This window comes from Phacochoerus africanus, chromosome 6, assembly GCF_016906955.1.
Source record: "Phacochoerus africanus isolate WHEZ1 chromosome 6, ROS_Pafr_v1, whole genome shotgun sequence".
Taxonomy (NCBI): domain Eukaryota; kingdom Metazoa; phylum Chordata; class Mammalia; order Artiodactyla; family Suidae; genus Phacochoerus; species Phacochoerus africanus.
The window spans coordinates 24731785-24746874 of NC_062549.1; the positions used below are offsets into that span (position 1 = coordinate 24731785).

The 15090-nt window shown below is 31.9% G+C and overlaps 1 protein-coding gene across 2 annotated transcripts in view; it reads left to right on the plus strand.

Moving 5' to 3' along the window:
* The window catches only part of CSMD3 (CUB and Sushi multiple domains 3), a 1203192-nt gene that overhangs the window by 129923 nt on the left and 1058179 nt on the right, over positions 1-15090 (plus strand). For both annotated transcript variants that reach the window (XM_047783389.1, XM_047783390.1), the window contains exon 2: positions 12675-12897. In XM_047783389.1, coding sequence (XP_047639345.1) covers positions 12675-12897 — 223 coding nt within the window. The remainder of the gene's footprint in view (positions 1-12674; positions 12898-15090) is intronic.

Here is a 15090-nt window from a genome sequence, read left to right on the forward strand (position 1 = left end):
GGTTACTACTAATACAATATGCAACTAACAAGCAGTTAGAGAGAAAAATCCACTAAAAAGGCCCACTTAATTAATATAAAGGGAAAAAAAAGAGGAAGTAAAAGGAAAAAATGGCAGGCTAAAGAAACAAAAAACAAATACATGAATCTTAAATTTGAAGAGATTAAATACTCCAAAGTAAAGACTGTCCCATGAACTGACAAAAATACCAAAAGCAAAAACACTAAGCATGGCTTATAAGAAATCCACCCTGATCACAATATTACAATAATTACAACATAAATAACTGAATGTATCTATACTGATGTTAAAGTAGAATTTATGTGGTATACATTGAGGGATCTAAAGATTACTTCAAAATGGTAAACAAGTAAGTTCACCATAACTGTTTAATAATTTTAACTCTATTTATCCAATAATTTATTGTCCAAATATATGGAAAAAACTGAAATAGATGAAAGTGACAAATGCATATTATAGAGATTTTTAATGGTTACTCAGAAGCAGACTTTTAAAAAAGAAAAAAACTATTAGCAAGAGTAATAAAGTTTTAAGTAGCACAATTAACAAATTTGCCTCAATTGTCATGTATTCATCCAGAAAATAAAGATTACACATTCTTTACCAATCTACGTAGGAAATATACCATTATCAGGAAAACTTTTCTCCCTTAAAGAAGGCATTTCAGCATTAACATTTGGGTGATGTTCTGAAATCAAAATTGTCCTCCTACTCTGAGAAGAATAAAATAATTTAATGTGTTTTTATTGATCACTTGAACTAGAGCTATGGAATTACATTTCATAGGCATCCATCTGCTAACATATTTGATACATTTGAGAATTTTTTATTCTCTGACAAATTGGTAATGAGATTTTCCAGTGTGTTTATTTAAATTCATATATTTTAATTAAAAGATAATGGAATATTTAAATTATGTAATGGAACTTCATGACCTAAAATAATAATTTTAATAGTAAATAAGAGGAAGAGGAAATGGAGAAAGAGGAGCCAATATCAATAATAGTATCATGCTTAAGATACTGTTCAAAGAGATTTGAAGTTGTTTGAATGTTTAATCCTTAAAACAGGTACCCTTATTTATCCCATTTTACAGATAAAGAGGATGAGACAAAGTAATTTTCAAAAAAGTCATGTTAGATTGTGAAATAAGTATGTCTGGCTTGAGAATATGTGGCTTATTGAAAAACTGATATTTTCAATAAAACTCTGAATTACATTTACAGTTCAAAAAGATTTATGTAGATAAGTCTCAATAAATTCACATTTTAGAGAATAATTAATAATGAATAGTGATGTTTTTGAAAAAATGACACCAGGTGAAAATTTTAAAGTTTCTCAATTATTATTTCAAACTTCTTTATCTTTAGTGCAGTAATGTTACATAGACATGACCTAAATCAAAACACTGTCAATGGTTGGTGATCATACAATTTAAAATAAAATATAAAAAAGTATTTTTATTATGGTTAAACATATTTCTGATGACTTTCATTACACCTATTTCTTATTTGCTTTATCTAGAAACCAGAAATTTCTTTATATCTCTCATCCATTTAAAGATATTTCATGTATCAATCCCCCAAAAAGAAAACAGTAAAGGAAAGTACATGTTGAAAAATAAAATGATAATCAGAATTTTAAAACATAAAAGAGGAAAACATCATGTAGGGATTCTCATAATTTGTAACGACTTCAGCTTGACACTGACGGACCTGAAATTTTGTCTTAGCAGAAATGAAGGGAAAATAAGTTTCACTGAAGGAAAAAGGTATGTTAAAAAGAAATGGAGATAATAGACCTTAAGATTTATTCTAGAAAAAAAGAAGACTAAATTATATGGGCAAGGCACAAATTTCAATGCCATTCATGGGAGATGTTTTGAGAGAGAACACTAAAATAATCTTTAGAATATGTAAATTACACTGCAATAAAACTATTAAATATACAAATTAAAATGGTTTCCATGGGTTCATTCCCTGGCCCAGAAATTATCACTTAATATGGGCATGGCCAAAAAGAAAAAATAATAATTTCCAGATTTCCTCTTCCAAAAAAATGGAGCAAATATATCTTTCTCCATTTTTTCCTGCTAGGAAAAACTAAAACCCCCAAACAGTAATAAAAAGCAAACTTTGAAAAGCGGAAAGAAAAAGGCAGACTAGCTGGGAATTTGACATCTGAGGAATGACATTATTGCCAGTTCTCTGGGGATTCAAAAAAAAAAAAAATCAGCAAAAAAGCCTATTTTCTTTGGCCAAAAGACCAAGAAAAGAGTGACACTTTTGTTTTTTATAGAAATCTTAGTCAATAAGTAAGTCTATACCATCCAATGCCACAGATAAATACTTGGTTCCCACCCCTACTTACACCAACCAACAAATACTGAGTGAAGAGCCCATGATTTCATGCATACCAGGCTACAAAAAAATTTTCCTGATACCCTACCATGCAAATGTCTGAAAACGTAAGTGAGCAGGGACATTTATCAGAACATTCACTCCTACTATAATGTCAGTATAAACATTGTGGAGACCCTAGATTTCCACACCTACCTCACAGTAACAGGGTGCCCCTGCTTCCTGCTAGGCTGGTGTCAGAAGATATCTAACATAGAGTCAGGATGTTCACCACCACCCAGTTATATCAATGCTACTTCCCTGCTTGTTAATACAGGCCAGTTAGGAAAGAAACTTTTCTTTCCATCTGAGAGTAATGAGGCAGTTCCTGCCATTTACTTTCTCTGAGGGGGCAAACTCAGAAAAAGCCAGTTAAACAAAAGGTTTTGTTTGTTTTGTTTGGGTTTTTCGTTTGTTTATTTTTTGTCTTTTAGGGTCACACCAGCAGCACCTGGAGATTCCCAGGCTAGGAGTCGAATTGTAGCTGCAGCCACTGGCTTATGCCACAGCCACAGTAACCCCAGATCCGAGCCACATCTGGTACCTACACCACAGCTCACAGCAATGCTGGATCCTTAACCCGCAGAGGGAGGACAGGGATTAAACCTGCGTTCTTATGGATACAAGTCAGATTTGCTTATGCTGAGCCACAATAGGAATGCCAAGAAAAGTTTTAAATGAGACCCAGCTTCTCATAATACAATATGAAGTTATCCAGGTTCCAATAAAAATAAAAATCATTCATCATACCAAGAGCCAACAAGATCTCAAACTGAAGAAGAAGATAATCCATGAATGCTAACACCAGATGACAGAATTTTGACTGCTATGAGAAAGATTTTAAAGCAGTCATAATAAAAAAAATCCCTTAAACAGTGAAAACACGCTTGAAACAAATTTTTTAAAAAATTAAATTTCAACAAGGAAGTCAAAATGTCAACTGAACATATAAAGAAAAATCAAATCAAGATGTTAGACACAAAAAGCAAAATAACTAAAATGAAAACCTTAATAGATGGGTACAACAGCAGAATGGAGGGAACAGAGGAAATAATGAAGAAACTGAAAAGAGATATTAAATTACCTAATTTGAATAACGGAGAGAAAGTCAACTAAAATTTTATTTTAATTAACACAGCATCTAGGACCTGTGGGATGAAAATAAAGGATCTAACATTCATGTCATCAGAGTCATGAAAGGAGAAGAGGGAATGGGGCTAGGGATGTACTTAAGGAAATAATGACTGAAACTTCCCAAATTTGATGAGACGTAAACAGACAGATTCAAAAAGCCGAGTAAACTTTAAACTGGATAGGTCCAAAGAAATCCATTCCATTTACATCATAATTTACCTGAAAACTAAAAACAAAAAGATGTCTTGCAAACAACTGTAGTAAAAGGACACCTTGTTTCTAGATGAGTCAGTAAGGATGTAAAAGAACAATACATCATCCAGCAAGATGTCACAGAACACTATTCACAACATCAGAAGGCACATTATTTTCAGGTATCCAAGGAACATATGTTAAAGTAGATGATATACTAGGCAAAAAACATAAACAAGTTTGAATTTAATTCATCTAGAATATCTTCTCTGATTACAAATGGAATGAAACTGGAAATCAGTAACAGAATTTAAGAAAATTTCTAAGAATTTAAATAGTAAACAACTCTCTTCTGTGATAACTGTGGTTTGAATTGGATGATACAAAGAAAATTTAAAAATACATTAAACTCAATGAAAATACAACATATCAAAATCTGTGGGACACAGCTAAATAAGATTAGCTTTATAATATCAAATAGAAGCATTAGAAAAAAAGAAAAGTTTCAAAATAATTGTCTAACTTTCTATCATTATGAACCAAGAAAAAAAAGATTCGGAGTTCCCATGGTGGTGCAGCAGAAATGAATCTGACCTGGAACCATGAGGTTGTGGGTTCAATCCCTGGTCTCAATCAGTGGGTTAAAGATCCAGCACTGCTGTGGCTATGGTGTAGGTCACAGACATGGCTCAGACCCCACGTTGCTGTGGCTGTGGTATAGGCTGGCAGCTGTAGCTCCAATTTGACCCCTAGCCTGGGAACCTCCATATGCCATGGGTGTGGACCTAAAAAGACAAAAGACCAAAAAAAAAAAAAAAGATTCAAGTAAGAAAAAATAAATAAATACATAAATAAATAATGGAATAAGAAAACAATAATGCAATCAGTAAAACAAAAACTTGGTTCTTTGAGAAAATCAATAAAATTGACATAATACTAGCAAGACTGACAGAGAAAAAAACGAAAAAAGACACAATTGGTATAAAAGAGGAGCTATACCTCAGACCCTACAGACATCAAAAGGATAATAAGGGCATAATATGAACAATTTTATATGCATCAATTTGAAACTCAGAATGCACCATTACTTAAACATACATACACACACTACACACATACACATATTCCTCACTTGGTATGAAATAAGTAATTTAAATAGCCCTAGACCTATAACTATTAATGAAGTAGAATTCATAATTACAAAACTTGCAAAAAGAAAATCCCTTACCCCAGATGTTTTGGGGGATAATTATAAAAATATCTTTAAAAGATTTAACATCAGTTCTACACAATATCTTCCAGAATTAGAAGCGGAAACACTGCTCGTTTAATTTTTATAAAGCTGGTACTACTATGATTTCAAAACTAGATAAACACAGTACATAAAAGGAAATTACAGATCAATATACCTTATCACTATAGATGCAAAAACTCAACAAAATATTAGCAAACAGAATTTAGCAATATATAAAAAATAATTATATTGCATGACCAAATAGGTTTTACTGCAAAATTGCAAGAATTGTCCTATGTTCAAAAATCGGTGGAATCCACATTGAGATTAAAATGAAAAAGCATGTGATTATAATATATGAAAATAAGAAAGTATAAATATTAGAAAGAGATAAAAATGTCCCAAGTTCTGGGTATTATGATTAGCTATGCAGAAAATCCCATGGATTTACAAATAGACCTTTAGATTTGATAAGTAACTTCAGTCAGCCACAGATACAAAATAAACATTTAAAAATCAATTGTTTTTATATACCAGCAATGAACATGTGGATACCTTAAATTGCAATATCATTTACACTAAGAAAAAAAAGAAAATACCCTGATTTGAATCTAACAAAACATATTCAGATTGTCTATGCTACAAACTAAACAGATAGATGAAAGAAACCTTAGAGAATTCAAATAAATGGAGAAAGATATTGTGTTTACAAAGCGAAAGTCTCAACATAGCAAAGATATGATTCTCCACAAATAGATATATAGGTTTAATTTAATTAGCAAGATAGTATAATAAAAACTGTGGCACTAACAAAGAAATACACATATAAATTAATGGAACAGAACAGAGAATCCAGACATAGACCTACACAAATATGCCCAAATAATTTTGACAAATATCCAAAAATATTGCAACGGAGGGAAAAAAAAGCAACTTACCAGCAAATGTTGTTGTAGCAGTTGGACAAAGACAAAAAAAAAAAATTAACCTTGTCCTAAATCTGATACATCAGACAAAAAATAATTAATGATAGATCACAATTTGAATGCGAAACCAAAAACTACTAAACTTTTAGAAACACAAATGAGAGAATATTTAGGATCTAAAGCTAAGCAAAAAACCAAAAACCTAAGTCTTTACACCAAAGCAAGAGCAAGATCCATAAAATAAAATATTGTTAAAGAGGACTTCATCAAAATTAAAACCTTTTGCTGTACCAAATAACCTATTAAGAAGATGAAAAGATGAGTTACAGAATGTGAGAAAGATTTGGAAATTACAGAGTGGAGAAAAGTGCTACTATCTGGAATACATAAAAACTTTCAAAATCCAACAGTAAAAATCCCTAGTCCTCCAATTAAAATATGGACAAAAGTCATTCCTTACAACTGCATGTGAATTTAGAGTATCTTAGGAGTTCCTGTTGTGGTTCAGTGGTTAACAAACCCAACTAGTATCCAAGAGGACATGGCTTCGATCCCTGGCTTCACTCAGTAGGTTAAGGATCCAGTGTTGCAGTGAGCTGTGGTGTAGGTTGGCAACTACAGCTCCAATTTGATCCCTAGCCTGGGAATCTCCATACGCCATGGGAAAGGCCCTAAAAAGAAAAAGAAAAAAAAAAGTATGTTAAATTTGAAAGTTTACTTTAAAAAATAAAGTTATTCTTTTCTGACTCCCTCAAAATCAAGTTTCTATGAATACAAGGGTATATTTTGTACTCTCAATTCTACTGAATTAAGCACTATTACCATCCCTAGGCCAGTTTGATATTGTTGATTGCTATAGCTTTGAAATAGTTTTTAAATAAATAAGTGTGAATCATCCATCTTTGTTTTTCTTTTACAAGATTGTTTTGGCTATTCTGGGTTCTTTGCATTTAATGTAAATATTAGCATCAGTTTGTCAGTTTCAGTAAGAAGAAAAAAAAAAAACCTGCTGTGATTATCCTAGGAATTGCTTTGAAAAACTGTTAAAGCTAATAATCAGATACGACAAATTCACAGGATACTAAATCAACATACAAAAGTCAGCTGCATTTCTATACACTGACAGTGAACAATATAAAAAGAAAATAAGTAACAATCCCCTTACAATAGCATAAAAGAAAAAAAAAAACAGGAATAAACTTAGCCAAGGAAACAAAAACATGTTTCCTGAAAATGACTGAATATTGTAGAAAGAAATTTTTTAAAAACATACCAAAAGATGGGAAAATATCCTGTGTTCACAAATTTGAAGACTTAATATTGTTAAAACCCTCATATTGCCCAAAGTGATATAGTCTGTGCAAACCATACCAAAATCTCAATGGCATTTTTTATAGAAACTGTGAAACAATCTCAAAATTCATATGGAACTACAAAGGGTCCAAATAGCTAAAACAATCTTGAGAAAGAAAGCTGTAGGCATCACATTTCCTGATTTTAAAATATACAATTATGCTGCAGTAAAAACAGTAGGGTGCTAGTATAAAGACCGAGATTTCAACCAAAGGAACAAGAATCAAGGACAGAAAAAAAAACATATATATAGTCAGCTGATCTTCAACAAGTGTGCCACGAATATTCAGTGGGTAAAGAATAGTCTCCTCAACAAATGCTATTGGGAAAACTGGATACTCATATGTAAATGAATAAAATTGGATTCTTAATTTATACTACACAAAAAAATCAAGTCAATATAGATTAAAAACTTAAATATAAGACCCAGACTATAAATTTCCTAGAAGAAAATTTATGGGTAAATCTTCTCAACATTGGTCTTGGCAATAATTTCTTGCATATTATACCAAAATCATGGGCCACCAAAATAAAAATGGCAAGAAGGACTATATCAAACTAATAATTTCTATGAAAGGAGGAATATACAGAGTGAAAAGGCAACCTATGGAATGGAACAAAAATATCTGCAAACCATATATCTGGTATAGTGTTAATAGTCAATATTTATAAAGAACTTCTGCAAATCAACAACTAATAAACAACTCAAAAAGTGGGCAAAGGACTTAAAATAGACATTTCTGCAAAAAAATAAAAATAAAAAGACAAACTAGTGGCCTACCGCTATATGAAAACATGCTGAATATTACTAATCATCAGAAAATTGCAAATTCAAACTGCAATGAGATCTCCTCATACCTTTTAGGGTGGCCATTATCAAAAAAAAAATGTTGGTGAGTATTGGAGAAATTGGAGCACTCACTTGTGAACTGAAATGAGAATGTAGTACAGTACTATGGGAAACTTTTAAAAAGAAAGTTTGTCAGGGGACTAAAAATAAAACTGCAATATGATCCAGCAATTCCACTCCTGGGTATTTATCCAGAAGAATTGAAATCAGGATCTCAAAGAGATATTTGCACTCTCATGGTCATTACAACATTATGCACAACAGCCAAGAAGTGGAAACAATCCATACGTCCAATGAGAGGTGAATGCATCAAGAAAATGAGGTTTGTATATACAATGGAAAATTAAAGGAAGTATTGGAGTTCCTGTCATGGCTCAGTAGAAACGAATCTGACTATTATCCATGAGAACGCGGGTTCGACCCCTGGCCTCACTCAGTAGGTTAAGGATCCAGTGTTGCCTTGAGCTCTGCAGTAGGTCACAGACACGGCTTGGATCTGGCATTGCTGTGGCTGTGGCATAGGCTGGCAGCTACAGCTCTGATTCAATCCCTTGCCTGGGAACCTCCGTATACCACAGGTGTTGCCCTAAGACAAAAAAAATAAAACAAAAGAAGGAAATACTATCATAGTTTACACCCTGGGTGGACCTTGTAAACATCATGCTAAATGATGCAAGTGAGGCACAGAAGAACAAATACTACTTGATTCTACTTATCTGAGATAAACAAAGTAGTTAAATTCAGAGAAGCAAAAAGTAGGATGGCAGTTTCCAAAGGCTATGGAGATGAGAAAATTCAGTTACTGTTAATGGATATAGTGCTTCATTCAAGCAAGACGAAAAAGTCTAGAGATCTGCTGTATAAAAATGTACACTCCAAAACTGGTAAGAAGATAGACCTCATATTATGTTTTGTTCACTGCAATAAAACAGTTAATTACTGCTGTTGAATTCTGTACCATTTTTTATCACACAAATTTTGTGTGTTGAAAAACTGTGAACTCAAAGATGGAGGGGAAAAGGGACTCTTGTAAATACGATTTGGCACAAAAGCCCAATTGCAATAGATAAACACAAGTGTGGGGGGGGGGGTAAAAATTAAGCACAACTGTGAATGTTCTTCTAGCATGGAACTTAGCACAAAAGGAACAGAAGAAATCTTTAAATATCAAAAAATACTGTATAAATCATCATTACATAGTTCTTTACTGTGTAGGAAAGGTAAAATATGGACATAGAAGAAAAGGAGAAAACATCTAAAAATCTATATTGTTAACAAAGTTCTTATTGACAATATAACACAAATCATGTAAATTTTAGTTGTTTTTCAAGTATAAATTGACTAAGTGAATATTAAATGTTAAGGTGTGAAAAACACAACACAAGTTATCCAGAAACTGTCAAAGGCTGAATCTATGGAAATTTGTAATACCCAATTTTTGAGACCAGTTTTCCATAAATACATACTGAATTATATAGATTAGGTTTTGCTTCCACATGTTCTCACAGCAAAATATGCTAATGCTGATCATAGCATTTATTCAGTAATAATAAAATAATCTATATTTCCTTGCTATCTCATGTTGTAGTTTGTCATGAAGACAGACTAAGCACTTTTAGTCATTTCATCCTAAGGTATAACATGTGTGATGAATAGATGAAGTAATATTGAAGAAAGATCATCAAAGGAGATGAAGCTTCACATGTACTATAAAGAACAGTAAGGAACTGTGAGTTTATGAGAGCAATGAATAAGCAAAGTTATTTCCTTTAGAAATGTATAGTATATGAAGGGCGAGTATTGCTTCCCAATAAATAACCAGAATCCTAAGCAACTGGATCCTTAAGGAGAAGTGAGAAAAGGTAAAGTATCTATTAAAAAAATATGTGAAGGCTAGGGTGCAGCAATTTATAAAAGGACAATGATAAATGAATGACGCATATAACAAAATGTTTGGTCCTAATACTAGAAAAATGCAAAATAAAATAGTAAGATAATATTTTTTACCTTGCAAAATTTTCCTTGTGAAATATCTAGTGCTGCCAAAATCAGGGTTGGAGGTAGGAAACACTTAATCCCTTATGAAAGTAGCAGATATTTTGACATTTATTGAGGATAGTTTGGCTGTATGTATCTAAATTTAAAATTTAGTACTCTTATTTTTGGAATTCCAATTGCAGGATATATCACACAAGCGCACAAGGCTATGTTTGAAGATGGTTTTTACACCTTTGAAACTACAAAGAATGAAGACTTCATAAGGAGATATGTTTAATCAATTATAGTACAAAAAATTGTAGTAGATGTATACATGTGGGTCCAGAAAAATATCAGTGATATTTTACAAAATTTTAAAAAAATTTAGGAAAATATGCTTAGTATGACTGACTCTATAAAATATATGTAATGCATAGAAATTATCATATATACTCATATGCCTAGAAAGATTCATGGCCTGGAAAGATAAACTAGTAAGAATGACTAACCTTTTGAACATAAGTAAATGAAGAAAATGTTTTGCTTTTAAAATTTGATTTACTTCTGATCTTTTGAGAGTGAAAGATAAAGATATAAACCTTCCGATGGAAATATGTACTTTATTATTACGAACACTGTGATGTTTAATAAAACCTATATAAACAAAAAGGAAAATAAAATGAAGAATACAGATAAGAAGCTTAAAATAGATGTGATTCCTAATTTGTCTAGAGAAAAAAAAGAAAGGAATTGAAATGCATGAATCAGCAGGCTCTTGAAGAGTTAGTGGACAAAGCTGTGCATGTTATTTCAGGACATATGTCCTTTTTCTAAAACTATCATGGTTATGGGGCTTGAGAATATGTAACAACCCATAGATCAGATTGTAGCTGAAGGGATTCATGCTTGCATTTAGTTATGAAGTTCAAATTGGAAGCTGTTCAGGCAGAAAACTAATAGAAATGGGTGATAGCTAATTAACCTAAGGCTTCAAAGTAATTGCTCTGTAAGAAGCAATTTTAAAAGGGACCTTTCTCTTATTTTATTTTTGAAAATCATAAAATGCCCTATTCGACTTTTGGTACATGAGCAAAAATATAAGTATGCACACAAATATTGTTTTTTAAAAAAAACTTTTACCTTATCCAACTTGGTAATTTTTTGAAAGGGCAAAAGAATCACAGAAACAGTGCCACATATCCCATACTGAATATCTCAGACTTAGGACTTAGCCATATATAAAGATAATTAGAGCATATTGCTAAATTAAATATGGCTAGGAGGATAGAGTTATACTGACTAATCCAGCTCTTAGCCAGCCACCTCACCATTAGTCGGTAAAGTCAATTACTCCGAAGCACATAGCTGTTTGGTAGAGATGTGGCACCCCTTTCAAAAACAAGATGCTCTTGTGAAAAGAGTGTGGAATGAACAACATACAGATTAGCCTCCATCTGCCATGATCTATATCCTGGGCTTCCCGTCTTCGATTCATGGCTCCTTATACTTTCAAAAAATAGCCATACTTTTATTATGTATACTCATTCCTTCTTGGAGAAAGGAGCTTCATGGTAGTTAAGCTTCATGTAAAACACAAAGATGTGGAAATGAGAGGTAGGTGAAGAAACCAGAACTTCTGAAATCATAGATGCCTGTCTCTAGATCTAGCTTTAATTGCCTGTAGACTAGTCTGGATACATGCTGTGGACCACCTTCTCCGACTATTTTATAAATCTTAGGGTTTTACATTAACCAGTGTTACTGCAGAATATATTTATAAAAAAAAAATTCTTTAAGAAAAATGGTATGTTTTCCAGTTATCTTTAGGAGTCAAGCTCTCAACAGTTTAGACCTCCCACAGAACAAACAGGAAAGTTTAAAAGATGGCTGTTGTCAATCGTCCAGGATTCAATTTTTCTCCTCAGCTTTAGATATCACTCTAAATTTGTGATATCTAAGTTGTGATGTGGTCAGTTTAGGATTGTGCTCCGGCCAAAGAGCAATTATACAGGGTTTGTTTGCTTGTTTATGTCTTAGCCATCTCTCTCTCTGCTAGAATCAGAATGGGACAGATCTTCCTAGGCACTTTGGCTGCATGGTAGATATTTGCATACACAAAAAAGTTAGTATGGTTTACTAGGAAAAACTGTAGCTAATTTTTTAAGACCCAAATGCAGACTAACATCATTGAATTTTTCGAGGTTGTTTATATGAGTGTCCACATTAGATTAGAAACTACTTCAGGGAAGATACCAATTAGATGGGAAACTACTTCTCGGATTGTATTTGCATTTTGGATCATGCAATGGATAATGAATCAGAAGTGTGGAGGATTTAATTTCATTAACTGGTTTATAATTACTAATGACAAAATGTATGATAAATGACACATCTTCAAGTATTTTGCTACTTATGTTTTACCTTTTATAACAAAAAGTTAGATAATTTACCTAGCTTTTAAGTTGAATTTACAAAATTATTGTAACATGAGTCTTGGAAAAGCAAAAGGGATTTTCAAAATAATATACATTCTGGAGTTTTCTTGTATCATATAATATTAATTTTTTTTTATTTGTCTTTTGTTACAGGATTTATTTATACATGTGGTGGAACTTTAAAAGGACTTAATGGCACTATAGAAAGCCCTGGTTTTCCATATGGATATCCAAATGGTGCAAACTGTACATGGGTAATAATAGCAGAAGAACGAAATAGAATACAAATTGTTTTTCAGTCATTTGCTCTAGAAGAAGAATACGACTACTTATCCTTATATGATGGACATCCTCATCCTACAAACTTTAGGACAAGGTTAGTGTATTTTAAATGGAAAAAATGGAGGGAGATATTTATTGGGTAAAGTGGTTTATTTTACAAAGAATGCTTAACATTTGTGGCGTGATTATAATAAAATCATATTTGCCATCCAACTGTTATTCATTTGGAAATATATCATCCCATGAACAAATTAGCTCCATATCTCTGACTTCATAATATGAGTTTATTGATATTATCTCTGAAAAAAGTGAATGCAAATTAAGTTGTACCTCTTAAAATAGTTAAAGCTATTTTGTTTTTTAAAATACTTACCTCAGGGCTTCCTTTTTTATGGGCATAACTTTTAGTAAAGTGAAAGCATATCATGTCTTTCAGGGGTATGTTCCCAATTTTAACACATAAAATATAAAAAATACTTAAAATCAATAATTATATGATAGAAGAATACATTAATTTTAGATAACATGTATGGTTTATAAAGTCTAAATATCTGAAAAGTAGACCCTTGTATATCATGAGCAGAAACATTCATGTTTCTGTCGACACAAAAGAAATTATTTACTTTTAACTTCTAAGTTGTTCTTCGAAAGTTCTTTTTAACAAATATGATGTCCAGATATATTAGTTTTGCTGTCTTATCAAAAACTCTTTTTAAATATATATCAACTGTACTTGAGCCAAAAATTTTAAATGTCAGATACTACATATTTCATTCAGTTCTAGACTTTTACCAAGTGTGTATATTTTTTTTACCAAGTGTGTATATTTTTCCTTAACTGTAGTATATTTTTAAACTTCTAATTCAAAATATTCTAAGTAGATAACTTTAAGTATGTAAAGACCCTTACATACTTGGTTATGTTTGAGTTATGATTCAGTGATTCTGTTACTGTATACTTGCCTTCCTGATTAACAGGAATCAGACTATCAAATTGAGTTTTGGTATATTCACTGGTTGTCCATATTCTTTGCATTGATTTTTTTCATGATTTTAAATTAAAAATTGATATATATTATCTTCCATTTTTAGTAAGAAGACATATAATAGTGGAGAAACTGCTGAACTAGAAGATAAGATTTGCATTATAGTGTTAGGTTTGTTGTTCACTGGCTATGTGAGCAATCCATGTCATTTGTTTATGTTTAAACTGGAAGATGTTAATAATAAAGACAGTACCATCCATCTCATCATACTCTTCTGAATATCTCATGAGATAATGTGTGTGAAAATTCTGAGTGAATATAAAGTTCTCTTAGTACCACATTTAAACTATTTGCAGTCAGAATGACAGTTAAAAAAAAGTATAGATTTTTTCCAACCACATGTCTCTACAGAGAAATGTTGAATACAGATAAGGTTTCTTTCTTTCCCTCCCTTCCTTCCTTCTTTCCTTTCTTCCTTCCTCCCTCTCTCTCTCTTTTCTCTACACTTCACATGTATTTACTGAGAATCTCTAACTTAGTTTTCTGCTTCCTTTTACTCTTTTAATATGCATCCATTTCAAAGATCTACAGTATAGTAGACACATCAACAGTGCTAGTTCCTCATCGCTGTCAATATGATTAAAATCTCTATATCCTGGTAATGATAAAGCTGGATAGATAGGAAAACATGGCACTGTGTATGTGAGTGTGAGTGTGGATATCTGCTTTCACCTGTACACATTCAATCAGATTATAGGCCATGAAAAAAAAAAAAAAAAAGAAAGATGCTTCTTAGAACATCAATTAAGCTAAATTATTGTATATAAAAGTACAAATATTTTTGTATACTTACTTTGCATCAGCAAAGTTCGCTCTATAATTGGTGTAAATATGAAAAAGGAATAAATCTCTCCAAATGTTATCTGGTAGTTTCTATCAATCCACTGATAGTATTATTTGTACAAGGATCTCTCAGATCCCCTCAAAAATGAGGCACACATTTTAATTATACCCCATTCTTTTTTTTTTTTTAAAACAATTGTGGCCTCTATGAATTTAAAAGCTGATCAGATGGGGAAAATAAATTTATTGCTCTCATTCATTTTTTCCTAATCTGTAAGTGGAGAATAACATTTAATTTACAGAGATTTTATGAGGAACACAGTGAAATAAAAGCTCAGTGAAGCAAACCACACACATTTATTAAGTGATATCTGACACTGTGCGAAGTATCTTATATTTGTTTTATTTACTTCTCCCCTGTTAAAACAATGTGAAAAGGGATTCCTATTATTAACATCA